The following is a 26,678-nucleotide window of genomic DNA, read 5'->3' on the forward strand; positions in this document are numbered from 1 at the left end:
CTTTTGCCAGAAGTGGCGGTGCACTCCTGTAATCCCAGCTACTCAGGAGGCAGAGATAAGAGAATTGCGAGTTCAAGGTCTGCCCAAGGTCTGCCCGAGCAACTCAGTGAGACCTGATCTCAAAACAATACATTTTTAAAAGGCTGAGGATGTAGCTCAGTAGTTCAATCCACAGTACCATACACACAAGAAGTTATGCAAGTTACGCTTCACTTCCGGGCAGCTTTGTTCCTTCCTGCAGTGCCCATTGCTTCAAACAGCAGCTAGGGAGATACAGCAGTAGTAGAAAAAAAAATTATGAATACAGATTTTAAGCAGTTTCAGAATACAGGGGAAAAAATGGACACATACCTACAAAACACATACATATAAATCAAATCTGACAAATGTTAACAATTAGTGAATCTAGGCAAAAGGTACACAACCACTGTACTGGCTGTGTCAGGGAGGAAGGGGAACAGAGATTGAAGGCAGGGGCACTTTGCCACTGAGCTAGTCTTCAGCCCTTCCAGAGACTGGCCTCAAATTTTCTATCCACCTACCTGACTCACAAGTTATTTTGACTTTTCCTTAAACTTAAAATGTTTTCATAATAAAAACTTAGGGGAAAAAGAAAACTCCCTTAAATAAGTCTTGGGATTATTTATTTTGGTGGTACTGGAGATTGAACACAAGGGCATTCTACCTCTGAGCTATAGCCCCAGCCCTATTTTATTATTATTATTATTATTATTATTATTATTATTAATTTTCTCACTAAGCTGCTGAGGGTCTCATTAAGTTACTGAGGCTGGTTTCAAATCTACAGTCCTCCTGTCTCAGTCTCCCAAGTACTGGGATTACAGGTATATAAAACCATGTCTGGCTATCTTGGGATTTAAACTGAGGAACACTCCTGCCTCCCTTTCTCCTGTGCAAAACAAAACACAGCCAATGTCCTTTCATTCCCAATGACAGTGACATGTTTCCAACATATTAAGGTAAAGAGTATAATTTAAGCTAGGCGTGGTGCGCACGCTTGTAATCCCAGCATTCGGGAGGCTGAGATAGGAGGATCGCAGTTTGCAGCCAGCCTTAGTGAGGCCCTTTGCAACTCAGTGAGACCCTATTTCAAAATAAATAATAAAAAATAGGGCTGGGGGTGTAGTGTAGCTCAGTGGTAGAATGCACCCTGAAGTTCATCCCTAGTACCTCAAAAAAAAAAAAAGAAAGAAAGAAAGAAAGAACGAAAGAAAGAAAGAAAAGAAAAAAGTAAACCAGGCTTGGTGGCGCACATGTGTAATCCCAGTACTTGGGAGGCTGAGACAGGAGGATTTGGGTTCACGGACAGCTTCAACTTCTTAGCGAGGCCCTTTGCAACTCAGTGAGACCCTGTTTCAAAATAAAGAACAAAAAAATGGGGTTGGGGCGTAGCTCAGTGGTAGAATGCCCCTGGGTTCTAAGCCCAGTACCGCCAAAAAAAAAAAAAAAAAAAAAAAAAAAAAATATATATATATATATATATATATATATATAATCTAAACTCTCTAAATTCATAAAACTGCAGACTGAGCCGCAGCAACACTCTGTGTTGTAACCTAGCAAGACCCTGTTTCAAAATAAAAAATAAAGCCAGCATGATGCCACATGCTTATAATCCCAGTACTTGGAAGGATAAGAGAAGAGGATCACAGGTTCAAAGCCAGCCTCAGCAACTTTTTAACATGGCTCTCAGAAACCTAGTGAGACCATGTTTCCAAATAAGAAATAAAATCAGGCTGGAGGTATAGTTTGGAGGTAGAAGGCCTCAGGGTTCCATCACCAGTGCCAAAAGTAAGTAAGTAAGTAAGTAAGTAAGTAAGTAAGTAAGTAAGTAAATAAATAAATAAATAAATAAATAAATGGTTGTAGCTTGGAGGTAGAATGCCCCTAGGTTCAATCCTAGTACCACACACAAAAAATAAAAAAGAATGAAGGAAGAAAGGAAGGAAGGAAGGAGAAAGAAAGAAAGAAAGATGGATGGATGTATAGATGGATGGATGGATGGATGGTGTGTCCTCAGCTGCCCACACTGCTTTATGGAGTAAGGGCAACCTAGCAACACTGTTCTCTGTGACCAGCCACAGAAGTCTAGGGAACAAAGGCCTTGAAGTCAGACGAAGAGATTTGTTTAGTCTGGGGCAGAATTTCTCAAATTCTGTCACAGTACTTTTTCTTCCTAAAAACCAAGAAACACTAAAAATAGTTTCAAATTAAGTATACAGTTCACCAATTACTCTACTTCTCCCATTTTAAATTTTAGCATGAAAAAACCAAATTATTTATATTTAGTGCTAGATGCCAAACTTACAAATTACCTTCTCCCTCATTTCCTGAATCTTTGTTCTTAGTTACTTATCTATTTATTTTTGTAGTACTGAGGAGTGAACCCATGGGAAAACTTTTTTTTGGTAGTACCAGGAATGGAACCCAGAGGCATTCTACCCCCGGGGTACATTCCCAGCCCTAATTTTTATCCTTTATTTTTGAAAGAGTCTCACTAAGTTGCGGAAGGTCTCACTAATAGCTGAGACTGGCCTTAAACCTGAGATCCTCCTGCCTCAGCCTCCCAACTACTGGGATTACAAGTGTGTACCATCAAGCCAGTTAACCCATGGAATTCAATCTGCAAGCTACACCCCCAGTCCCATTTTATTTTTTTTATTTTGTTACAGTACTGGGGATGGAAGCCAGGGGCATTCTACTTCCGAGCTACACGCCCAGCCCAATTTTTTTTTCTTTATTCTTTTATTATTTATTTATTTATTTATTTATTTATTTTTCCGGGTCTGGGGATGGAACAGAGGCATTTGACCTCCGAGCTACACCCCCTGCCCAATTTTTTATTCTTTATTTTGAAACAGGGTCTCACTGAGTTACAAAGGGCCTCACTAAGTAGCTGAGGCTGTCTATGAACCATGATCCTCTGGTCTCAGCCTCCCGAATGCTGGGACTACAAGCGTGCGCCACCATGCCTGACTTTTTTTTTTTGAAACAAGTTCTCACTGAGTTGCAAAGGGCCTCAATAAGTAGCTGAAGCTGTGAACCGCGATCTTCTTGCTCAGCCTCCCAAATGCTGGGATTACAAGTGTGTGCCACCACCCTCTGCCCATTTTATTTTTTATTTTGAAACAAGGTCTAAGTTGTGGAGGGCTTCACTAAGTAGCTGAGGCTAGCCACAAATCTGTGATCCTCCAGTCTCAGCCTCCCAAGTACTGGGTTAGAATCATGTGCTAGTATACTGGCTGACTGGCTGGCTATCTATCTGTCTATCTATCAATCAATCAGTACAGGGGTTAGAAACCAGGGGCATTCTACATGAGCTATATCCCCAGCCCCATTTTATCCTTTTATTTTGAAACATGGTCTAAGTTGCAGAGGCTGGCAGCAAACCTGCAATATTTCTGTCTTTGCCTTCCAAATATTAGGATTACAAGCATATGACATCACACCCAGCTTCATTCTTACTTTTTTTTTTTTTTTTTTTGTGTGTGTGTGTGTGTGTGGTACTGGAATGAAACCCATGGCTTTCTACCCCCAGGCTATACTTACAGACCTATTTTATATTTTATTTGGAAACAGGGTCTCACTAAGTTGCTGAGAGCCTCACTAAGTAGCTGAGGCTGGCTTTTAACCTGTGTGATCCTTCTGTCTCAGCCTCCCAAGTGCAGGGATTACAAGCGTGCGCCACCACACCCAGTTCTCTGATTTTAATCATTAAATTTGCTTCTCTTTCCTCTTAAAAAAACAAAAAAAAAAACCAATCTTCCATGGACCAAAACAGAATTTTATGCGAAAAGCAATTATTTTGTAACAGCAATCCAATTTATACTTCTTAAAACTTTATAATTAGGGAGTCTGAGCCAGGAGAATTACAGGTCCAAGGCCAGCCTTCCACTACTTAGCAAGACCGTTTAAAAAAAAAAAAAAATAGATGCCGGGTGTGGTGGCACACGCTTATAATCCCCACGCTTAGGAGGTGGAGACAGGAGGATCGTGCAGGTTTGAAGCCAGTTGCGCTGGCTTAAGAGACCCTTGTTTCCAAATAAAAAAGTATAAAATAGGTCTGGGAGGATAGCCTGGAAGTAGAAGGGTTTCCAGGAACCCCAGTACCACCAAAAATAAATAAATAATAAAAAAATAGGGCTAGGGATGTCGCTCAGAGGTGGAGTGCCCTAAGTTTAAACCTAAATGAATAAAATCCAAACATTGGTTTATGTGTGTGTGTGTGTGTGTGTGTGTGTGTGTGTGTGTGTGTATACATATATACATATATACACACTTTTTTTTTTTTTTTTTGGTGGTACTGGGGATGGAACTCGGGGGCCTTCTACCTCCGGGCTACACTCTCAGACCTATTTTATATTTTATTTGGAAACAGGGTCTCTTATGCCACCTGAGGCTGGCTTCGAATCTGCACGATCCTCCTGTCTATCTCCGAAGCGCGGGGATTACAAGCGTGCGCCACCACGCCCGGCTATATGTATCTATATATTTATCTAACAAAAGTAGAAAACTACACATTTTGCAGCCCGTTTATTTTTTTATTTCCACTTGACAATACATGGTGGTCATCTTTTTGTGACTATATATATATATATATATATATATATATATGTATATATATATATATATATATATAAATTTTTTTCTTTTTTGCAGTATGGGGGATGGAACCCAGGGGCATTCTACCTCTGAGCTACACCCTCAGCCCTATTTTTTATTCTTATTTTGAAACAGGGTCTCACTAAGTTGGGCAGGGCCAACTTAGTCTGTGAACCGCAATCTTCTTGTCTCAGCCTCTAGATCTAATTTTTCCCTCCCTATTCTTTGTATACGTGTTTTACTTACTAGAGATTGAACAGAGGAATTCTGCCTCTAAGCTACACCCACTACCTTATTTGAATTATTAAATATATATTTTGAAACAGGGTCTCATTAAGTTGCTGAGTCTGGCCATGAACCTGTCATCCTTTTGTCTTAGCCTCCTAAGTAATTATTTTTTGTTTTGAAACAGGGTCTAAGTTGTAGAGAGCCTAAGTTGCTGAAGTTGGCCTTGAACCTGTGATACTCCTGTCCTGGCCTCCCAAGTACTGGGATTAGAGGCCTGTGCCACTTTGCCCAGCTCCTAGGAAGACATTTTAAAGGAAGTACTTTTTATTGCCACAATGACTACAGAACACTACTGGCATTTTGTAGGCAGGGACCATGAATTCTAGATATCCTATAGTTCTCAAGACAGTCCTCTACAATGAAAAACTGACCTGTGCAAATTTCAAATGTCCTGCCAGACATTAAAACAAAATGTAATTTTATATAGATCATATAAATTTACATATGATATGTAAATATACATACATATGTATGTATTGGTGGTGCTGGGAATCAATCCCATGTCTCATTCATGTTAAGCTAGCAATCTACCAATAAGCTACACGCTCATCCCCAAAGTAGAACATTTTTGACAATTTTTAATATACACCTAATTTTCCTTTTCTTTTACTGTGGTTTTGGGAGCTGAGCCCAAGGGCATTCCACCCCGAGATACACCCCAGCATCATTTTATTTTCTATTTTGAAACAAGGGTCTCATTAAGTTGCTGAGGCTGGCCTTGAACTTGCAATCCTCCTGACATAGCCTCCCAAGCACTAAGATTACATGTGTGTACCAGCACACTTGGCTATATTGAATTCTCTAATAAGGTGACTACGTATAATTCTAGAAGAGATTGTGTTTTGTTTTGTTCAGAACCAGGAGCTACTTACCAGGAGTTACTCAGGCTTGTGGTAGTTGTCAGTCACTAACGTAAGACATATGAATCATTCTGCATTTGTAGTTGTGAGTTACTCAGTATTGAACATATGGGTACAAGCACCTGACTACTTATGTCATTATGTCTTCTATAGTAATTATGCCTAAGCATATAGAGATAGTTATTAAGTTACATTACTTCAGTATTTCTTTTAGCTATCTCGTTTATTAGTTAGGCTATTATTATTTTTATTTTTTTAAATCACTGTATAAATACATTATCTACATACTTCATTTCCAATTAGTAAAAGGGGCTTTAAAAAAATTACAAGGAGGGCCAGGTGCAGTGGCACACACCTATACTTCCAGTAGTTGGGAGGCTGAGACAAGAGGATCACAAATTAAAGGCCAGCCTGGGTAACTTAGCAAGACCCTGTTTCAAAATAAAAAGGGCTGGAGCTGGGTGTAGTGGCGAACCCTCGTAATTCCAGCATTCAGGAAGCTGAGACCAGAGGATCACGCTTTGTGGACAGCCTTAGATACTTAGTGAGGCCCTTCGCAACTCGGTGAGACCCTGTTTCAAAATTTAAAAAAGTCTAAAAAATAGGGCTGGGGGTGTAGCTCAGAGGTAGAATGCCCCTGGGTTTCTTCCCCAGTACCGCAAAAATAAATAAAAATAAAGGCCCCTGGGTTCCATCCCCAGTACCACAAAAAAAAGTAATAATAAAAATAAATAAATGGATGGCTTGGGGTATAGCATAAAGGTATAACCACCTCTTCCCCCCAGGTTCAATCCCCAGTACTGCAAAATACAAATACACACACACACACACACACACACACACACACACACACACACAAAGAAACCCTTGTCTGGGTTGTGGTGGCACATGGCTATAATCCTAGCTACTCTGAAGACTGCCTAGGCAATTTAGTAAGACCATATCTCAAAATAAAAATAACAAGTCGTTGTGGTGTCACACCCCCATAATCCCCAGTATTTGGGAGACTGGGATGTGATGATCACAGCTTCAAGGCCAGCCTCAGCAACTTAGCAAGACCATGTTTTGTTTTGTTTTGTTTTTGCATGTCTGGGGATGGAACCCAGAGGCATTCAACCTCTGAGCTACACCCCCTGCCCTATTTTTTATTCTTTATTTTGAAACAGGGTCTCACTGAGTTGCAAAGGGCCTCACTAAGTAGCTGAGGCTATCCACGAACCGCGATCCTCCGGTCTCAGCCTCCCAAATGCTGGGATTACAAGCATGTGCCATCATGCCCAGCTAAGACCATGCTTTTAAAAAAAACACACAAAAAAAGCAAAAAAAACAAAAAAACAAAAAACTCGGCTAGGTGTGGTGGCGCACGCTTGTGATCCCAGCATTTGGGAGGCTGAGACCGGAAGATCGTGGTTCGCAGCCAGCCTCAGTTACTTAGTGAGGCCCCTTGCAACTCAGTGAGACCCAGTTTCAAATTAAGAATAAAAATAGAGCTGGTGGTGTAGCTCAGAGGTAGACTACCCCTAGGTTCCATCCCCAGTACCCTCCCCCAAAAAAGGTCGGGGTGTAGCTCAGATGCAAAATGCTCCTAGGTTCAATTCCCAGTACCAGAAAAAGAAACAAAATAAAGATAACTGTAAAGGGTTTTAAAAGGGACTGGAATGGAATGGAAGTGATATAAAAGAGAGTGGAATTTCTCTAATATGTGTGTGTGTGGGGGTACTGGGGATGGAACCCATGGACATTCTACCTCTGAGCTACCCCCACCCAAGACCTATTTTTTATTCTTTATTTTGAAACAGAGTCTCACTGAGTTGCAAAGGGCCTAAGTCGCTGAGGCTGCCCATGAACTGCAATCCTCCTGTCTCAGCCTCTTAAATGCTAGGATTACAAGTGTGTGCCACCATGCCCAGCTTCTAAATATTATTTTTTTGCAACTATCACAGTAAAGACTTTAATCAAGCAAAAATCAATCGATGCTAAATGAAGGGAGAAATGTTTATGAAAAGCAGCATTGTTTTTAACCCGGAAGTATTTCCCCATGGACTGCTTATTATATGCAAAGCAGAAAACAGAAATCATACAAAACATAAGGAAGCCGGGCATGGTGGCGCATGCTTTTAATCCCAGTACCTGGGAAGCTGAGACAGAAGGATTGCAGGTTTGAAGCCAATCTTGGTAACTTAGCAAGACCCTGTTTCCAAATAAAAAATAAAATCAGGTTGGGGGTATAGCAGAATGCTTCTTCAATCCCCAGTACCACAAAAAATAAAATAAATTCCAAATAAGTTTAATAGTTAGTTTTTAAAAGGTAGGAGAGACTGGTTTCACTTTATTTTCCTAGCATTGGAGCAAGCAATTTATTTAGATTATTTCTCCATGTGTAAAATAAAAGGGAACCGGGAGTGGTGAAACACACTTATAATACCAGCATTTAGGAGGCTGAGACAGGAGGATCGCCATTTGTGGACATCCTCAGCTACTTAGTGAGGCCCTTTGCAACTCAGTGAGATCCTGTTTCAAAATGAATTAAAAAATAGGGCTGGGGTGTAGCTCGGAGGTAGAATGCCCCTGGGTTCCATCCCCAGCACCACAAATAAACAAATAAAAGGGTTGAACTAAATGTGTCTGAAGATTCCATTCTGCCCTAAATTTATATAGGGAGTGTGGTGAAAGAAATCAGAGCTCCTTTAAGAAAATGCTAAGTGCTGGGCGTGGTGGTGCAGCATTGCACAGGTTCCAAGCCAGCCTCGGGTACTTAGGCTCTCAGCAACTTAGTGAGACCCTGTTTCCAAATAAAGTATAAAATAGGAGGTAGAAAAGCCCCTGAATTCCACCCAGTACCACCAAAAAAAAAAAAAAAAAAAAAAAAAACCACACAAACAAACAAACAAGAAAATAAAATAAAATGCTAAGCAGGATATGGAGGTACATGTCAGCAATTCCAGTACTTGGAAGGCTGAGAAGAGGATCACAGGTTCCAGCTTCAGCCACTTTAGCAAAACTGTTTCAAAGTAAAAAATAAAAAGGGACAGGAGTGTATCTCAGAGGTAGAATGCCCCTGGGTTCAATCCCTGGTACTCTCCCTTAAAAAAAAAAAAAAAAAAAAAAAAACTGCTAAAGAAGAAACAAAACCCAAAAAGTACCTTTCTGATCTTTCTCACTGGGACACTACTAAACATCTAACAAGACTGCTATTGCTGGTAAATCTGATCTCTTCAGAATCAGCGCAATCATTTCTTTTTGCAGTATTGGGGATGGAACCCAGGGGCATTCTCCAAGCTACAGCCCCAGCCATATTTTTTTATTCTTTACTGAATCCAAGTCTCACTGAGTTGCAAAGGGCCTTACTAAGTAGCTGAGGTTGTCCTTGAACCATGATCCTTTGGTCTGGGATTCCCAAAATGCTGGGATTACAAGCGTGTGCCACCATGCCCGGCTTAGACCAATATAATTTTGTTCTTCATGGCTGTAGTATCTATTTCACACATATACCCTAATTCTTTGCATTATTATTAGTGTTTTACTCTTAAAACACAAATTGTACTTTAAGGGAAGGAAAGGAGAATATTTCCTTTATCCTACTACTGACATTATTTAACAAGGTACCTGAAACATGTTCTGAAGAGAAACCCCAGTGCTTTTTATTTAAACAAAATATTTTATTTTTAGATATATTTTAATCAACACATAATAATTATACATACTTATGGAATATAGTATGACATTTCAATACATGTATACAATGTTTAATGATCAGATCAGGGCAATTGGCATAGCCAGCATCTCAGATAACATTTCTTTGCTTTGGGTACATTCAAAATACTCTCTCCTAGCCATTTTGAAATACACAATTAAATATTGTCAACCATAGTTACCCTACCACACTACAGAATATTAGAAGCTATATGTCTTACCCAACCCCCTTACTTTTTTAAGTGTAAATACAGGTTAATCATATTAAACTGATCCATTCAGCTTGATTTTCTTCTAAACCATGGGGTGATATACTTGGATTATGTGTTCAGTGAGCAATCAATAAGTACTGGTTGGCTAGGTGTGGTGGCACACACCTATAATCTCATTATTTGCGAGAGGATTGCAGGTTTGAGGCCAGCCTCCTTAGCAAGACGTTTCCAAAAGAAACAAAAAGTAATGGTTGATTTTATTTTGATCTGATAACTTTTATCATTCCTTTAGGCTCATATTCATGGGGCATTATTGTTTAACTTAAAAGAGCTTAGTTCTCAAGCTGGGAGTGGTGGTGCACACCTGTAATCCCAGCACTTGGGAGGCTGAGATAGGAGGATCTCACAGGTTCAAAGCCAGTCCCAGGAACTTAGTGAGACCCTGTTTCCAAATAAAGTGTAAAATAGGTCTGGGAGTATAGCCCGGAGGTAGAAAAGCCCCTGGGTTCCACCTCGGTACCACAAAATATATATATATATATATATATATATATATGTCTTACTCCTCCTAGATCAACTTCCATTTTAGTTCTCAACATTCACCTGAGATTTGTTCCCACTATACTTACTGCTAAAGGAACCCAAACGGTCCATTCCCTAATTGGCAAAGATTGCTGCTCCTTTGATATTCCTAGCTGCAGAGCTTCTTCAAGATTTCAGAACTTGTCAATACTTCCGCCAGAGCTGTGTCCCCCTATGAATAAACAAAAGTGGCACAGAGATCAGAAAGATAACATACTTAGTTCTACCAAATCCTCACTTTGTAACGCTTAGCAAAATCATGTCACACCTATATGCCTGTTTTTCCTTTGCAAAACAGCATAAAAGCCATGCGTGGTGAAACATGCTTGTGATTGCAGTTACTTGGGAGGCTGAGACAGGAGGATCGCAGGTTCACAGCCAGCCTCAGCTACTTAGTGAGGCCTCCTTAACTTAGTGAGGCCCTGTTTCACAATAAAGAATAAAAAACAGGGCTGGGGGTGTAGCTCATAGGTAGAATGCCCCTAGGTTCAATCCCTTGTACCGCAAAAAAAAAAAAAAAAAAAAAAAAAGTATACTATCTACTTCCCAGAGTTGCTGTGGGAATTTTTTCATTGTTTTTGGCAGTACTAGGGACTGAACTCAGAAATGCCTTTACTACTTAGCTACACTCTCAGCAATTCTTTTTATTTTCCCTGTTTCTTCTATCCACCCATAACTTTCTATATGTTTTCTGGAATTTCTCACAGTATACTTTAGGAAGATTACTTCTGCATGTATTCTGTTTCCCATTTTAAGACTAAATTAAATGAATGCTGGGACTACATTTGATACAAATTTGTATGCCTTTAACAAATTCCAAACACAGAGAAGGAACTCATTAAACCTCTAAGTATGGAAATGTTAGTTCTACAAAAGCTAATTCATGTTTAATTCTCCTGGCATGACTTCTTTCACTGTGATATTTTTAGCTTGAGGAATAATTCATCAAATTTCAAGCCACACCACACTCAGAAAATAAGATAAGGCTGTCGATTAACTTTTTTGAGGGTAAAGTGAGTTTCCCTCTATGAAACCCCAAGAAAAATCTTTGAAGAAAAATGAGATTCACAAGGGACTTTTCTGCACCCGGTAAGAAAATAATGGCCAATATTTATTGAACTTATCTCTCACATGCTAGGTACCTGGTGGTACCATTGCATTTGAATTATCTCTTTGAATTGCACAATATTCTGTAGCAAATTGCTTTTTCTTTTTTGGTACTAGGGACTGAACTCAGGGGCGTTTTACCTCTAAACTACTCCTCATTTTTATTTTTTATTTGGAAACAGAGTATAGCTAAGTTGCTGAGACTGGCCGTGAACCTAGGATATTCTTCTCAGCCTCTCAAGTACTGGGATCATTAAGTGTGCATCATCACGTCCAACTGGCAAGCTACTTTTACAAAGAAAGCTCTGGAAGTTAAGGTATTTGCGCTGTCTTTTAGGTAGCGAACATCACTGCCAAATCAACAGAGACTATGCACATGGTCAAGTATAGGATGCGTAAAATACAGTCAGATAAAACTCCACGTGATAAAACGCAATATCGCAATAAGCAGGATTTTCTTTCTTCCTCTTTCTTCTCACAGAAGACCTCACTGTGATATTAACATATATGAACTTGGGCACAAATTACGAGGCTAAATTCAAATTAACTCCTGGCAAGAGGAAAAACACTGCGAAGGACTCTTCAGCACGCTTCTGAGGAGACATGCAGGCTTTGCAGTTTTGCAGCCAACGTTCATATCATGGCTTTTTCGTGTGTGTGTGTGTGTGTGTGTGTGTGTGTGTGTGTGTACGTGTGTGTGCGCGCGCGCATGTATGTGTTACTGGGTGCTGAGTGTAGGGGCACTCTATCTCCGAGATCCTTTTTATTTTTATTTTTTTAAGCCAGGCCTCAGTAGGTTTCTGAGTCTCGCTGAGCTTGGTCTTGAACCTGCAATCCTCCGGTCTCAGCCTTCCGAGCACTGGGGTTAGAGGCGAGCGCCCACAGGCCCGGCTCTTACTGGCTGCATGATCTTGGGCAGGTCACTTTATCTGGGCCTCAGCTCCAAAGGAAACTACAGGAATCGGGCCGGCGGTGCGGAGCCCGACGCGCCGCTGGGCGGAGCGAGGCGCGTCCCTCCGGCGACGCCGGAACCCGGGCCGGGCGGCGCGCCGCCGCCCCCCACGGCAGCGTGGCCGGCCCCGCGCGCTCCCCGCCCGCCGCAGCCCGCGCCTCGCGACCCGGCCTCCCGAGCGCCCGCCCGAGGGGCTCCCGCTGGCCTCCGCCCGCCCCGCGCCTCACCTCGCCCGGTCCCCAGCCTCGGAGCCTCGGAGCCGCGACCCGCGCGCGCCGCCAGGACTAGCGTGCGCGTGCCCGGAGCGCGTGCGCACTCCCGAGCTGCGCAGCCGTGGCCGCGCCGCGCGCCCGCCGCCTCCGCCCCTTCCCCTGGCCGCCGTCCCAACCTCCGCGGCCCCGCCTGCCCGCCCGCCGCCCTCCCGCCCGCTCCCGGGCCCGGCGGGGCGCTGGCCGCCGTCCGGGTGCCTGAGGACTGGGAGGATGGGGCGAGCCACGGGCCTGCCTGTCCTTTCTGAGCAGTAGTCGCTTCCGTGCGGCGCGGGGCTCCCGTCGGCGGTGCCGTCCGGTCCCCTGGCGGGCAGTGGGGGAGGTCCGGCTGGTTCTGCAGCCTGGGTTCCGGGAGAGCTTCCCACTCCCACGCCTGTGGCAGCCGGGGACACTGAGGCTGAGGCGCCCGCCCCGCATGGCGAGCCGTGATCTCCTCTCCAGTCCAGGCCCCTCCGTGCTGCTCATGGATTAATCAGACTGATGGCATAAAGGGTGAAGAGGGTACATTTCGTTCTGATGCATCTGGAGCGTCGAAATTGCCTTCTTTGGAAAGGACCATCCCCTCTTTAGGCGTCAGAGGCCCAAACGGAGGTGCAATGATGAGAGGATGTGGCGGTCCACTCTGGTGTCAATCTTGAGGGCTAGGTACGTCCGGACATCTCTTAATACTCTTAGCTGTGGTTATTGTAACAGCTGCCATTTGTCGAGTACCTATTGCATGCCAAGCATTGTACAAAGCAGGTTACACTTATGGTCTCATTTAAGACAACCTATGTGGTAGTCACTATGATTATCCCATTTTCCAGGTGAAGAAATCCAGGCACAGCCGGGCGAGGTGGCGCACACTTGTAATCCCAGTACTTGAGACGGGAATATTGCAGGTCTGCGGCCAGACTCAGTAATTTAGCAAGACCCACTGGCAATTTAGCGAGAGCAACTTTGTGTTTCAAAATAAAAACAAAACAAAACAAATAAAATGGGGCTGGAGGTGTAGCTCAGAGGTAGAATACCCAGTACCACAAAAAAAATAAATAAATAAATAAAGGAAAAAAGAGGGAGGGAGAAATTTAGACACTGGCATATACATGCTCTAACTTGGGATCACACTGGTAAAAGTGTTGGGGAGCCAGGCAGTACTTGCCCAAGCTTGTGATCCCAGTACTTGGGAGGCTGAGACAGAAGGATCGCAGGTTCTCAGCCACTTGGTGAGGTCCTCCACAACTTAATGAGACCCTGTTTCAATTCAAAATACAAAATAAAATAGGGCTGGAGGTATAGCTCAGAGGTAAAAGACCCCTGGGTTCAAACCCCCCCTCCCCCACACACACACAAGTGTTGGGGAAAGAGATTCCAACTAGCATTTATCTTATATCTATTTAGAGGCCTGTCTCTAACAAATAATTGTCCTTGGCAATATAGCAAGACCCTGTTTCCAAACAAACAAAAAGGGCTGGGGGTGTAGGGTATAGCTCAAAGGTAGAATGCCCCTACGTTAAATCTCCAGTACCATAAAAAAAAAGTAGAAGGGTGTGGTAGCATGTGCCTGTAATCTCAGTACTTGGGAGGCTGAGACAAGAGGATCACAAGTTCAAAGACAGCCTCAGCAAGTAGTCAGACTCTCATCAACCTAGCAAGACCCTGTTTCAAAATTAAAATAGGGCTTGGGGTGTAGCTTGGAGATAGAATGCCCCTGGGTTCCACCCCAGTACCACACACCAAAAAAAATGTGCTGTAATGGAATAAACACTGAGTTCCGTTCATTAAAACAGCAGTCACACATGCAGGTAGGATAGAAGAATCACAAGTGCAAGGCACTACCAACTTAATGGGAACCTATTCCAAAATAAAATAGGGCTTGGGCATAGCGTATACCTCTGGGTTCAATCTCCAGTACTATAAAAAAAACTGTGCTGTGTGCATGTATGTCATTGTCAACGATTTACATTATAATGTGAGACTATAATGCACCAATAAAAGCGTATTGAAGGGAGCCGGGTGTGGTGGCGCACTCTTGTAATCCCAGCATTTGGAAGGCTGAGACTGGAGGATTGTGGTTTGTGGACAGCATCAGCTACTTAGTGAGGCCTTCCGTAACTTAGACCGTTTCAAAATAAAGAATTTAAAAAATAGGGCAGGGGGTGTAGCTCGAAGGTTAAATGCCCTGGGTTCCATTCTCAGACCTGCAAAAAAAAAAAAAAAAAAAAAAGAACATTAAAAAAAAAAAAAAAGCTGGTCATGGTGGTGCACGCTTTTAATCCCAGAACTTGGGAGGCTCAGACAGGAGGATCACAGGTTTGTGGCCAGCCTCAGCTACTTATTGATGCCCTCCGCAACTTAGTGAGACCCTGTTTTGAAATAAAAAATGAAAAAATAGGGCTTGGGGTGTAGCTCAGAGGTAGAATGCACTGGGTTCAATCCCCAGTACCACAAAAACAATAATAAAAAATAAAGAATGAAAGATTGCATTATGGGAAAAAAGGTAAAAAGAAATTATTTACTATGTGCTTTTCACTGGAGGTCCAAGCATCTATCACTAATCATCAAGAATATACAAATTTGAGCCGGGGGTGGTGGTGCACGCTTGTAATCCCAGCATTAGGGAGGCTGAGACTGGAGGATCGCGGTTCGCAGACAGCCTCAGCTACTTAGTGAAGCCCTCCGCAAATCAGTGAGACAGGTTTCAAAATAATAAAAAATTGGGCAGGGGGTGTAGCTCAGAGTTAGAATGCCCCTGGGTTCCATCCCCAGACCCGCAAAAAAAAAAAAAAAAGAATATACAAATTTAAATTACAATGAGATATTACCTCACACTTGTTAGGGTAGTTAATTTAAAAGATTTGAGCCGGGCATGGTGGTGCACACTTGTAATTCCAGTGCCTAGGAGATTAAGACAGGAGGATAGCACAGGTTCGAAGCCAGCCTCAGCTACTTAATGAGGCTCTCAGCAACTTAGTGAGACCCTGTTTCCAAATAAAATATAAAATAGGTCTGGGAGTATAGCCCGAAGGTAGAAAAACCCCCTGGGTTTCACACTCAGTACCACACACACACACACACACACACACACACACACACACACAAAATAAAATTTTCAAAAGGGCCGGGTGTGGTGGCTCACGCTTATAATCCCAGCATTGGGAGGCAGAGACCAGAGGATCACAGTTCATGGACAGCCTCAGCTACTTAGTGAGGCCCTTTGCAATTCAATGAGACCCTGTTTCAAAAAATAAAACCAAAAATATAAAGCTGGGGGTGTAGCTCAGAGGTGCAGTGCCCTTGAGTTCCATCCCCAGTACTGCACACGATGAAAGGTTGAAAATAGGGAGTTTAGGAGGGAGGTAAAAACACCAACTGGGTTATCAGAGACTGCTGCTTTATTCGGACCCAGAACCCTCCGGGAGTCAGCCGGCCATGGGGGAAGGGACCTACAGGCCACGGGTCTGGAAAGTTGCGCATAGTCCTGATCAGCCAGCTGAGTTATGTGGGGGATCGGAGGCACCGATGTTTTATAGGCATGCCGATTCTCTCGCGACATCTGTAGTCTCACGATCTCAGGTATGTCTCACGGTGTTTGGAGTCTTGAGGCACCTGGAGTCTCACGATATTTCTGCTTTGTGCTTCTGGGGTTCTGCCTCCTGTTCCTGCTGTGAGATCACGTGGGGAGGGGAAGGACCTGACTTATCACACACAAATAAAAATAAATAAATAGAAATGAACTTTGGTAGGCAGGCGTGGTGGCACACACTTGTAATCCGAGCTTAGTAGGCTGAGACAGGAGGATCGCACAGGTTCAAAGCCAGCCTCAGCTACTTAGTGAGGCTCTCAGCAACTTAGACTCTGTTTCCAAATAAAGTATAAAATAGGTCTGGGAGTATAGCCCAGAGGTCGAAAAGCCCCTGGGTTCCACCCCCAATACCACAAAAAAAAAAAAAGAAAAGAAAAAGAAAAAATAAGCTTTGGTGAGAATGTAGAGAAAGGAAATCTTCATCTGCTATTTGTGGGAATGTAAATTAGTACAGCCATTATGAAAAACTATACTGAAGTTCCTCAAAAAATTAAAAATAGAGCCAGGTGTGGTGGCAGAGCCTTGTAATCCCAGTACTTAGGAGGGTGAGACAGGAGGGTCTCAGGTTTGTGGCCAGCCTCAGCTACTTAGTGAGGCCCTCTGCAACTTAGTGAGATCCTATTTTAAAATAAAGAATAAAAAGCCGGGCGAGGTGGTGCACGCTTGTAATCCCAGCATTTGGGAGGCTGACACCAGAGGATTGCGGTTCACGGACAGCCTTCAGCTACTTAGTGAGGCCCTCTACAACTCAGTGAGACCCTGTTTCAAAAAAAGAATAAAAAATAGGCTGGCAGTGTAGCTCAGAGGTAGAATGCCCCTGGGTTCCATCCCCAGTACTACACACACACACACACACACACACACACACACACAAATTAATAATAATAATAATAATAATAATAATAATAAAGTACTAATAAAGAATAGGTAGTACTAGAACCAGCCGTCATGGCACACATTTGTAATAACAGCATTTGGAAGGCTGACAGGAGGATCATGGTTTGCAGACAGCCTCAGCTACTTAGGCCTTTTACAACTCAATGAGACCCTGTTTCAAAATAAAGAATAAAAACTAGGACTGGAGGTGTCATTTGGAGGTAAAATGCCCCTGGATCCCATCTCAAGTACAGGAAAAAAAAATAGGGCTGGGGGTTTAGCTCAAAGATAGAATGCCCTGGGTCAAATCCCCAGTACCGCAAAAAAAAAAAAAAAAAAAAAAAAGTTAAAAATAGAATTACTGTATAATACAAATATCTCATTTTTTGTTGTGTAGCCAAAGGAAATGAATCGGTATGCTGAAGAAATCTCTGCACTCCCATACTCACTTAGGTATTATTCATAAAATCTGTTCCAATCTCACTCGTCCTCTAATTACTACTGAACAGTTAGCAAGTTTAGGAATTTTTATAATGCCAGAGTCATGAAACAAAGTTTACCCTTCCTTATCCTTCTCTTCCTTCTTTTCCTCAGTTTACTGACTTCTTTCTCATCTGCATCAAAGCGCAGGATACCTGTCTCGTGAGTCACCAGGCTTGGGTAGACTCTAAGAAGTCAAATGAACTAGAACTGTTCTGGGGCCGAGTGGATGTGTTCATCAGAATGTTTGCACATCTTCCTCAGTAGCCTAGCTGCATGCTATATGATATACAGGCCCTCCACCTTTGACTGTCAAAACAGGACCCCAAAGCATTTTGTATCACTTGGTGACAAATAGTCTATACTCTTTTGCAACCAATAAGTGCCCAATAAATGCTTCAAATATTTGTAAGGAAGCTGACACAGTTTGATATAATTGCAAAAGCTTGGTCCCTGAGGCTTTCCTAAATTTGAATCCTGCCTCCACCCTTTTTGTGTGTGTGGTACCTGATGAAACCCAAGGGCATTCCACCTCTGAGCTATACCCCCAGCCTTACTTATTTATTTATTTATTTATTTATTTATTTATTTATTTATTTATTTTTAGTACTAGGGATTGAACCCAGGAACAGTCTATCTCTGAGCTGCATGCCCTGCCCTATTTTATTTTTCTTTTATCTTGCTAGGTTGATGAGAGTCTTACTACTTGCAGAGGCTTTCCTCAAACCTGTGATCCTCCTGTCTCAGCCTTCCAATTATTAGGGTTACCATGCCTGGTTTTTATTCTTTTCTTTATTTATTTTTGTGATACTGGGGTTAGAAGCCAGGGCCTTCTACCTCTGGACTATATTCCCAGTCCTATTTTATTTGTACTTATTTATTTATTTATTTATTTATTTACTTATTTACTTTAGCAGTAATGGGGATGGAACCCAGAGGTACTCTACCTCTAAGCTACACCCTCAGCCCTATTTGTTCTTTCTTTCTTTCTTTCTTTCTTTCTTTCTTTCTTTCTTTCTTTCTTTCTTTCTTTATCTTGGAGGTCTGGGATGGAACCCAGGGGCATTCAACCTCCAAGCTATATCACCAGCCCTATTTTTTTTTTTTTTTTTTTTTTTTTTTTTTTGCGGGCCATTCGACCACCGACCCCCTGTCCTATTTTTTATTCTTTATTCTGAAACAGGATCTCTAAATTGCAGACGGCCTCAGAAGTTGCTGAGGCTGGCTGTGAACCTGCTATCCTCCTATCTCAGACTCCCAAGGACTAGGACTACAAGCATGCATCATCATGCCTGGCTTTGCATTCTACCTTTGAGCTACAACCCAGCCCTATTTTACTTTTATTTTGAAACAGGATCTCTCTAGGCTGATGAGTCTACTTACTTAGACTGCCCTCAGCTTGGGAGGCTGAGATCCTCTTCTCTCAGCCTCCCAAGGACTAGGATTACAGGTGTGTGCCACCACTCTGTCTCTATTATTTTGAAGCAGAGTCTCAAAATAAAAAATTGCAGAAGGTCTCACTAAGTAGCTGAGACTGACCATGAACCTATGATCCTTCTCTCTCAGTTTCCCAAGTACTGAGATTCCAAGCAAGTGCCATCACGGCCAGATTGCATCCACCCTTTTACTACTCTCAGGAATTTAGGCAAGATATGCTCTTTCTCTGTCTCTTTTCTTCTCATATGTAAAATGAAAGTAATATCTAATTCATAAGTTTTGTAAGGATATGACTATGTATGTATGGTACCTAGTTCATAGTGGGAGTCAAAGTATTAAAAATATATATTGAGCCAGGGGTGGTGGCGCACACTTGTAATCCCCCCCCCCCCTTGGGAGGCAGAGACAGGAGGATCGCACAGGTTCGAAGCCAGCCGCGCTGGCTTAAGAGACCCTGTTTCCAAAAATAAAAAAGTATAAAATAGGTCTGGGAGTGTAGCCCGGAGGTAGAAGGGCTTCCAGGAACCCCAGTACCATCACCAAAAAAAAAAAAAATATATATATATATATATATGTATAAAATATATATAATATATTGTATATATTATATATAGAAATAATAAAAATATTTTAAAATTGGGGACTGAGGATGTAGTTCAGTGTTAGACTTCTTGCCTAGTATGCATGAGGCTCTGGGTTTGATCTCTAGCACTGAAAAAAAGTTAATTAAGTCAGGCATGATGGTGCATGCTTATAATCCCAGTACTCGGGAAGTTGAGACAGGAGAATCGCAGGTTTGAGGACAGCCTCAGTAACTTAGTGAGGCCTTCCATATCTTAGGGAGACATTGTTTCAGACTAAAAAATAAAATACCGCTGGGGGTGTCGCTCAGAGGTAGAATGCCCCAGGGTTCAATCCCCAGTACTACAAATAAATAAATAATTTTAGCTAGGCATGTTGATATATGCTTGTAATCTCAGTACTGAGGAGGCTGAGACAGGAATATCACAGGTTTTAGGTCAACCTCAGAAACTCTGGGAGTGTAGCCCAGAGGTAAAAGACCCCTAAGTTTCATCACCAGTACAACAACAACAATAACAATAATAATTTAAAATATTTAAAATAATAATAATTGTAATTTTAAATTTTTTTTTTTTTTTGCAGGTCTGGGGATGGGACCCAGGGGCATTCAACCTCCAAGTTACAGCCCCTGTCCTATTTTTTATTCTTTATTTTGAAACCAGGTCTCACTGAGTTGCAGAGTAATTTTAAATCTTTAAAGTGCTCCATGGAATGGCCCTGGGGTTTGTTTGGAAGTTGTTCTATAGCTGGGCATGGTGGCACATGCCTGTAATCCCACTATTTAGGAAGCTGAGACAGGAGGATCACAGGTTCACGGACAGCCTCAGCAAGTAGCGAGACTCTCATCTACCTAGTGAGACCCTGCTTCAAAATAAAAAATAAAATTGGGCTTAGGATGTAGCTTGGAGGTAGAGCTCCTCTGAGTTCAATTCCCAGTACCACATACACACACATATATAAAAAAAATGTTCTAGGCTAGGCTAGGCTAACTTCTAGCTATGCTCAGCATTAGAATATTTTCATTATATGAATCAGAAACTCCTATCTCCTGGAAACCTGTAGCTTTCCAGAACAACAGGCAATTAAACAAAATGTATGCGTGTGTGCGTGTGTGTGTGTGTGCGTGTGTGTGTGTGTGTGTGTTTCTAGAATTGAACTCAGGAGCACTCGAGTAATGAGTACACTGGTTGCTGAGGATGGCCTCAAACCTTTGTGCGTGTGTGTGTGTGTGTGTGTGTGTGTGTGTGTATGTGTGTGTGTGTTATTGGAGATTGAGCCCAGGGGCATTCTACCTCTGAGTTATTCTGACAGCCCTATTTTGGAAACAGTCTTGCTAGGTTGAGGAGAGTCTCACTACTTGCCAAGGCTGTCCATGAACCTGGGTTGCTCCTGCCTCAGCCTCCGCTTAGCTAGGATTACAGGCATGTGCCACCACACCCAGCTTCCTGTTTCCTTTAGCTTCTTTCTCAATACAGAAAACTAAGTAAAGGATGCATTTATCTCACAGGTCACAGGACAAATGTGTTGTTGCAATCTAAAATGGGTAATCCAGCCTTGCCTCCAAAGAAAAACCCAGGAGCTGTGTTTTATTTAATTAGTGTAAATAGTGAACAGACTTATGTATTATGAGCAATTAACTATAAGAACATACTTTGAGAACAGAGTACTTTACTATTGTAATCAAATAAAATGTGCAACAAGGTTAATCTGATGCATATTTAATGATATGTGTAATTGTTATGGTGCTACATGATAATTAGGCCTTAAATGTTAAGCTGTCTACAGAAATGACTATAATTTTTACACAGTCAAGCACACTTTTAGTGTTTATCTGCTCATTTTATTAATTTTCTAGAATCTATAATCATGCCAAGGATAACAAGTTTTTTTTTTTTTCCTGAAACCCTTTACTATTAAATCACATACTCACACAGATAAACCCTTCAGAACGACATAGCAGAGTTTCTCTCCTAACTCGGTACTAAACATAGCTACTGTTCAGGCTCTTTGTCTACATTCCCTCATTTTAGTGGTTAAGAGTCCATTAAAGAGGGTGGTGTTACTCTCGTTTTACTGCTGTAGAAACTGATCCTCAGAGCCAGGCGTGGTGGCGCACGCTTGTAATCCCCGCTCTTGGGAGGCAGAGACAGGAGGATGGCACAGGTTCGAAGCCAGCCACGTGTGCTGGCTTAGGAGACCCTGTTTCCAAATAAAAATGTAAAAATAGGTCTGGGACTGTAGCCCAGAGGTAGAAGGGCTTCCAGGAACCCCAGTACCACAGAAAGAAAGAAAGAAAGAAAGAAAGAAAGAAAGAAAGAAAGAAAGAAAGAAAGAAAGAAAGAAAGAAAGAGAGAGAAAGAAAGAAAAAAAGAAAGAAAGAAAGAAAGAAAGAAAGAGAGAGAAAGAAAGAAAGAAACTGATTCTCAGAGAATGTAAGCAGGCAGCGTGGTAGAGATTAAAGTTTCTATGCCAACCTCTAACCACTACTTTATAGAACTTCAGAAGCTAATGGATCCCAGCAGAGATATGTAAAATTACTTTAGGAGGTAGAATGTCTCTAAGAAATACAGAGTATTGCCGGGCGTGGTGGCGCACGCTTGTAATCCCCGAGCTTGGGAGGCTGAGACAGGAGGATCGCGCAGGTTCGAAGCCAGCCTCAGCTGGTTTTAAGAGATCCTGTTTCCAAATAAAATATAAAATAGAGGCCGGGCGTGGTGGCGCACGCTTGTAATCCCCGAGCTTGGGAGGCTGAGACAGGAGGATCGCAGGGGTTCAAAGCCAGCATCAGCTACTTAGTGAAGCTCTCAGCAATTTAGTGAGACCCTGTTTCAAAAAAAAAAAAAAAAAGGTCTGGGAATATAGCCCGGAGGTAGAAAGCCTCTGGGTTCCACCCTCAGTACCACCAAATAAAATATAAAATAGGTCTGGGAGTGTAGCCCGGAGGTAGAAGGCCCCTGGGGTCCATTCACAGTGCCACAAAAAAAAAGAAAGAAAGAGAGAAAGAGAGAAAGAAAGAAAGAAAGAAAGAAAGAAAGAAAGAAAGAAAGAAAGAAAGAAAGAAAGAAAGAAGGAAGGAAGGAAAGAAAGAAAGAGAAATGCAGAGTATTTAGCCGGGCGTGGTGGCGCACGCTTGTAATCCCAGCATTTGGGAGGCTGAGACCAGAGGATCTCGTTTCACGGACAGCCTCAGCTACTTAGTGAGGCCCTGTTTCAAAAATAATAAAAAATAGGGCTGGGGTATAGCTTGGAGATAGAATGCCCCTAGGTTCCCTCCCCAGTACCACTAAAAAGAAAAGAAAAGAAAGAAATACAGAGTATTTATATGTATTCAAAGGGAGAGTTAGTGACCTAAAAAAAAAAAAAAAAAGGAGGGTTAGTCAGTAGTGGATAAGTTGAAGGAGGCAGAAGTTTTCTTTTTTCTTCTTCTTCTTTCTTCTCTTCTTATGGTACTGCGGATTGAACCCAGGGACATTCTATCTCTGAGCTATACTCTCCACTGATTTTATTTTTTATTTTGAAACAGGGTCTTGCTAAGTTTCGAAGAGCTTTGCTAAATTGCTGAGGCTGGCTTTCAGTCTGTGACCCTCCAGTCTCAGTCTCCCAAGTACTAGGTATAGGTGTGTGCCACCATGTCAGCGTAAAAGCTGGCTTTCTTGCTGTTCTCTGGAGGAAGAGAGATTTTGCCAGTGAAATTAAAACATTACTGTTGCATTTGGGAGGCTGAAACCGGAGGATTGCAGGTTCATGGCCAGCCTCAGATACTTAGTAAGGCCCTTTGCAACTTAGTGAGACCCCATTTCTTCTTTTTCTTGGGGGGAGGGTGGTACTGGGGCTGGAACCCAGGGGCTTTCTACCTCTGGCTACACTGCCAGACCTATTCTTATATTTTATTAGAAACAGAGTCTCACTGAGTTGCAAAGGGCCTCACTAAGTACCTGAGGCTGGCTTCGAACCTCTGCAATCCTCCTATCTCAGCCTCCCAAATACTGGGATTACAAGCATGCACCGCCACTCTCGGTATGAGACCCTATTTCAAAATAAAGAATAAAAAATAGGGTTGGGGATGTAGCTCTGAGGTAGAATGCCCCTGGGTTCCAGCCCTAGTACAAAAAAAAAAAAAGGTAAATATTTGGGAACAATTTTGTGTATGTGTGGTACTGGGGATAGAACCCCGGGGCATTGTGTCTCTGAGCTATACCCCCAGCCTTATTTTTTCTTCTTTATTTTGAAACAAGGTCTCACTGAGTTGAAAAGAGCTTCACTAAGTAGCTGAGGCTATCTTTGAACCATGATCCTCCTGTCTCAGCCTCCCAAATGCTGAGATTACAAGCATGTGCCACCATGCCCAGCTGGGGACAATTTTTAAAAGATGTAACTTAAGAAAAACCTCATCAGGCTGGGCGTGGTGTCGCACGCTTGTAATCCCCGTGCTTGGGAGACAGAGACAGGAGGATTGTGCAGGTTTAAAACCAACCTCTCTGGCTTAAGAGACTCTGTTTTAAAATAAAAAAAATATAAAAATAGGTCTGGGAGTGTAGCCCGGAGGTAGAAGGGTTTCCAGGAACCCCAGTACCACCAAAAAAAAAAAAAAAAAAAAAAATATATATATATATATATATATATATATATATATATATATATATATATATCTGGGGGTAAAACTTGAAGGTAGAATGCCCTGGGTTCAATCCCAGTACTGCAAAACCCCAAAAATATTACTGTTCCTATTATAGACTACTATATTATAGAATTACTATATCAGCCTAATACCATTGAATATTTGATTCCCCTTATTTTAATGCCTTCAAAAAGAATCATTATAGGGGCTACACTTCTACCCCCCCCCCCCAGAGATTAGGTCTCACTGTGTTGTTCAGACTGGCCTCAAACCTCTGGTTTTAAGTGATCCTCCCTCCTCAACCTCCCAAGTGGCTGGAATTATAGTCACACACCACTACACAATTTAGCTATGCCACCATTGCCACACATTTAATCATCATTGCCATCCCTAAAGAGCCTTTTTAGATAACTCCCTCCCTATGTGGAGTTTTAATACCATAGATATCCATATTTCTGTGTGTGTGTGTGTGTGTGTGTGTGTGTGTGTGTGTGTACTTTGCATATAGAAAGAGTAAGATGTTGTTGCTCTTCAATAATAAGACTTCTTAGCCAGGCATAGTGGTGCACGCTTGTAATCCCAGCATTCGGGAGGCTGAGACAAGAGGACCATGAGTTCCCCAACAGCCTCAGCTACTTAGTGAGGCCCTCTGCAATTTAGTGAGACCTCGTTTCAAAATAAAGAATAAAAAAATAGGGCTGGGGGTGTGGCTCAGAGGTAGAATGTCCCTGGGTTCCATACCAGTATTGCCAAAAAATAATAATAATATGACTTCTTTTCCTTCTCATTAACAGTACATAAATGGGGCATGGTGTCACATGCTATAATTCAGTACTTGGGAGGCTGAGACAGGAGACTCGTAGGTTCCAGGCCAGCCTTAGCAACTTAGTGAGACTTGTTTCAAACAAACAAACAAAAATATAGTACTGGGGTATGGCTCAGAAGTAGAATGCCGCCGGGCGTGGTGGCGCACGCTTGTAATCCCCTCGCTTAGGAGACAGAGACAGGAGGATCGCGAAGGTTCAAAGCCAGCCACGCTGGCTTAAGAGACCCTGTTTCCAAATAAAAAAGTATAAAAATAGGTCTGGGAGTGTAGCCCAGAGGTAGGAGGGTTTCCAGGAACCCCAGTACCACCAAAAAATAATAATAATAAAAATTTTTTAAAAAGAAGTAGAATGCCCCTGGATTCAACCCCCAGCAACACACACACACACACACACACACACACTCCAAAAGCAAAGAACAACAACAAAAAAACCCAGTATATAACTCAAGTAATGACACATGAATAATGTAGCTTTCCATTTAGACCTGCCTTTAGGTTCAAAATATGTTAGTTATGTAAAAAATGGCATTTTTGTACATTTCACAATTTTATTTTTCATTGTAAACTAAATTTCTGTACACATGACAGTTATATTTCTCATAAATTAATACATTTGTATATGAGCCTGATTAGTATAAATCTGCTCCTAAATAATAGGATCATTCTCTCTGTATTTGGAAAATTTGTGTTTCTAAGCTTATAAAACAGTCGGATGCCTTCTGCAAGTCTTACAGAAATAATCTTTTAACTTGAAACTAGCATTCTTATGTGTTCATTTCTTCGTTCAATAAATATTTATTGAGTCCTACTATAATAGGCGAGGACTGTACCAGGTGCTAGAGATTCAAAAACTAATAAAACAGTCTGCCCTCAAGAAGAAGCTCACTGTCCAGTAGGGGAGACAGATATGACATACATAACCGCAATTACAAGATAATACTTGCTTAACAGAGCTATTCTAGGGATGCTGAGGGCTCCAAGAAGGAATTAGTCCTAGGAGGAGTTAAGGAAGTAAGGAGTTAAGACTTGGAGAAGAGTAGGAAGGAAATTCCAAGCAGAAATAAATCATGTCATGGCCCAGCGGCATGAAATAGCATGGCCAGTTTGGTCTTTGTGGCTCAAGTACAGAGGACAAGACAGAGGAAAGTCACTGGACTCGAAGTAGCACAGGTAGAGATCAGGACAAAGAGGGTGCTACACTTTACTCTGAACCCTTGGGAAGCCAGTGAGGTCGCTAACCTGGGCTTTAGAACTATCTCTGCTGGTGCTGCAGACTGGGGAGTGGCAAAATGAAAGGGAGGGTTTATAAGCAGTCCAGGTAGAGATGATCAAGACTCAAACTAACACTGTTGGAATGGGGATGAGGAAAAAGAGATGCAGAAAGAGCTAATTAACCAGGTGCAGTCTTGTGCACACCTATAATAACCTCGGTGACTCAGGAGGCCAAGGCAGAACGATTGAAAGCGCAAGACCCTCCTGGGCAACTGAATGAGGCCCTGTCTCAAAATAAAAAAGAAGAGCCAGAGCTGGGCGTGGTGGCGCACGCTTGTAATCCCAGCATTCGGGAGGCTGACCCCGGAGGATCACGGTTCACGGACAGCCTCAGCTACTTAGTGAGGCCCTCTGCAACTTAGTGAGACCAGGTTCCAAAATAAAGAATAAAAAATAGGGCAGGGAGTGTAGCTCAGAGGTCAAATGCCCCTGGGTT

At 42.3% G+C, this 26,678-nt stretch overlaps 2 protein-coding genes across 3 annotated transcripts in view; one reads left to right on the forward strand and one right to left on the reverse strand.

The window, feature by feature from the left end:
* TADA2A (transcriptional adaptor 2A) overlaps positions 1-10,330 on the reverse strand; it is a gene marked incomplete at both ends in the record, with an annotated part of 66,796 nt that extends 56,466 nt beyond the window's left edge. The window contains one exon of the mRNA XM_080713400.1: positions 10,306-10,330. Within this exon, the coding sequence (XP_080569526.1) occupies positions 10,306-10,330 (25 nt within the window). The remainder of the gene's footprint in view (positions 1-10,305) is intronic.
* Positions 10,331-13,193: 2,863 nt separating this feature from the next.
* Positions 13,194-26,678, forward strand: part of ACACA (acetyl-CoA carboxylase alpha) — a gene marked incomplete at both ends in the record, with an annotated part of 343,744 nt that continues 330,259 nt past the window's right edge. For both annotated transcript variants that reach the window (XM_080712598.1, XM_080712599.1), the window contains one exon: positions 13,194-13,231. In XM_080712598.1, coding sequence (XP_080568724.1) covers positions 13,194-13,231 — 38 coding nt within the window. The remainder of the gene's footprint in view (positions 13,232-26,678) is intronic.

The sequence above is a fragment of the Muscardinus avellanarius genome (assembly GCF_963383645.1).
Source record: "Muscardinus avellanarius genome assembly, chromosome: 16".
Lineage (NCBI taxonomy): Eukaryota > Metazoa > Chordata > Mammalia > Rodentia > Gliridae > Muscardinus > Muscardinus avellanarius.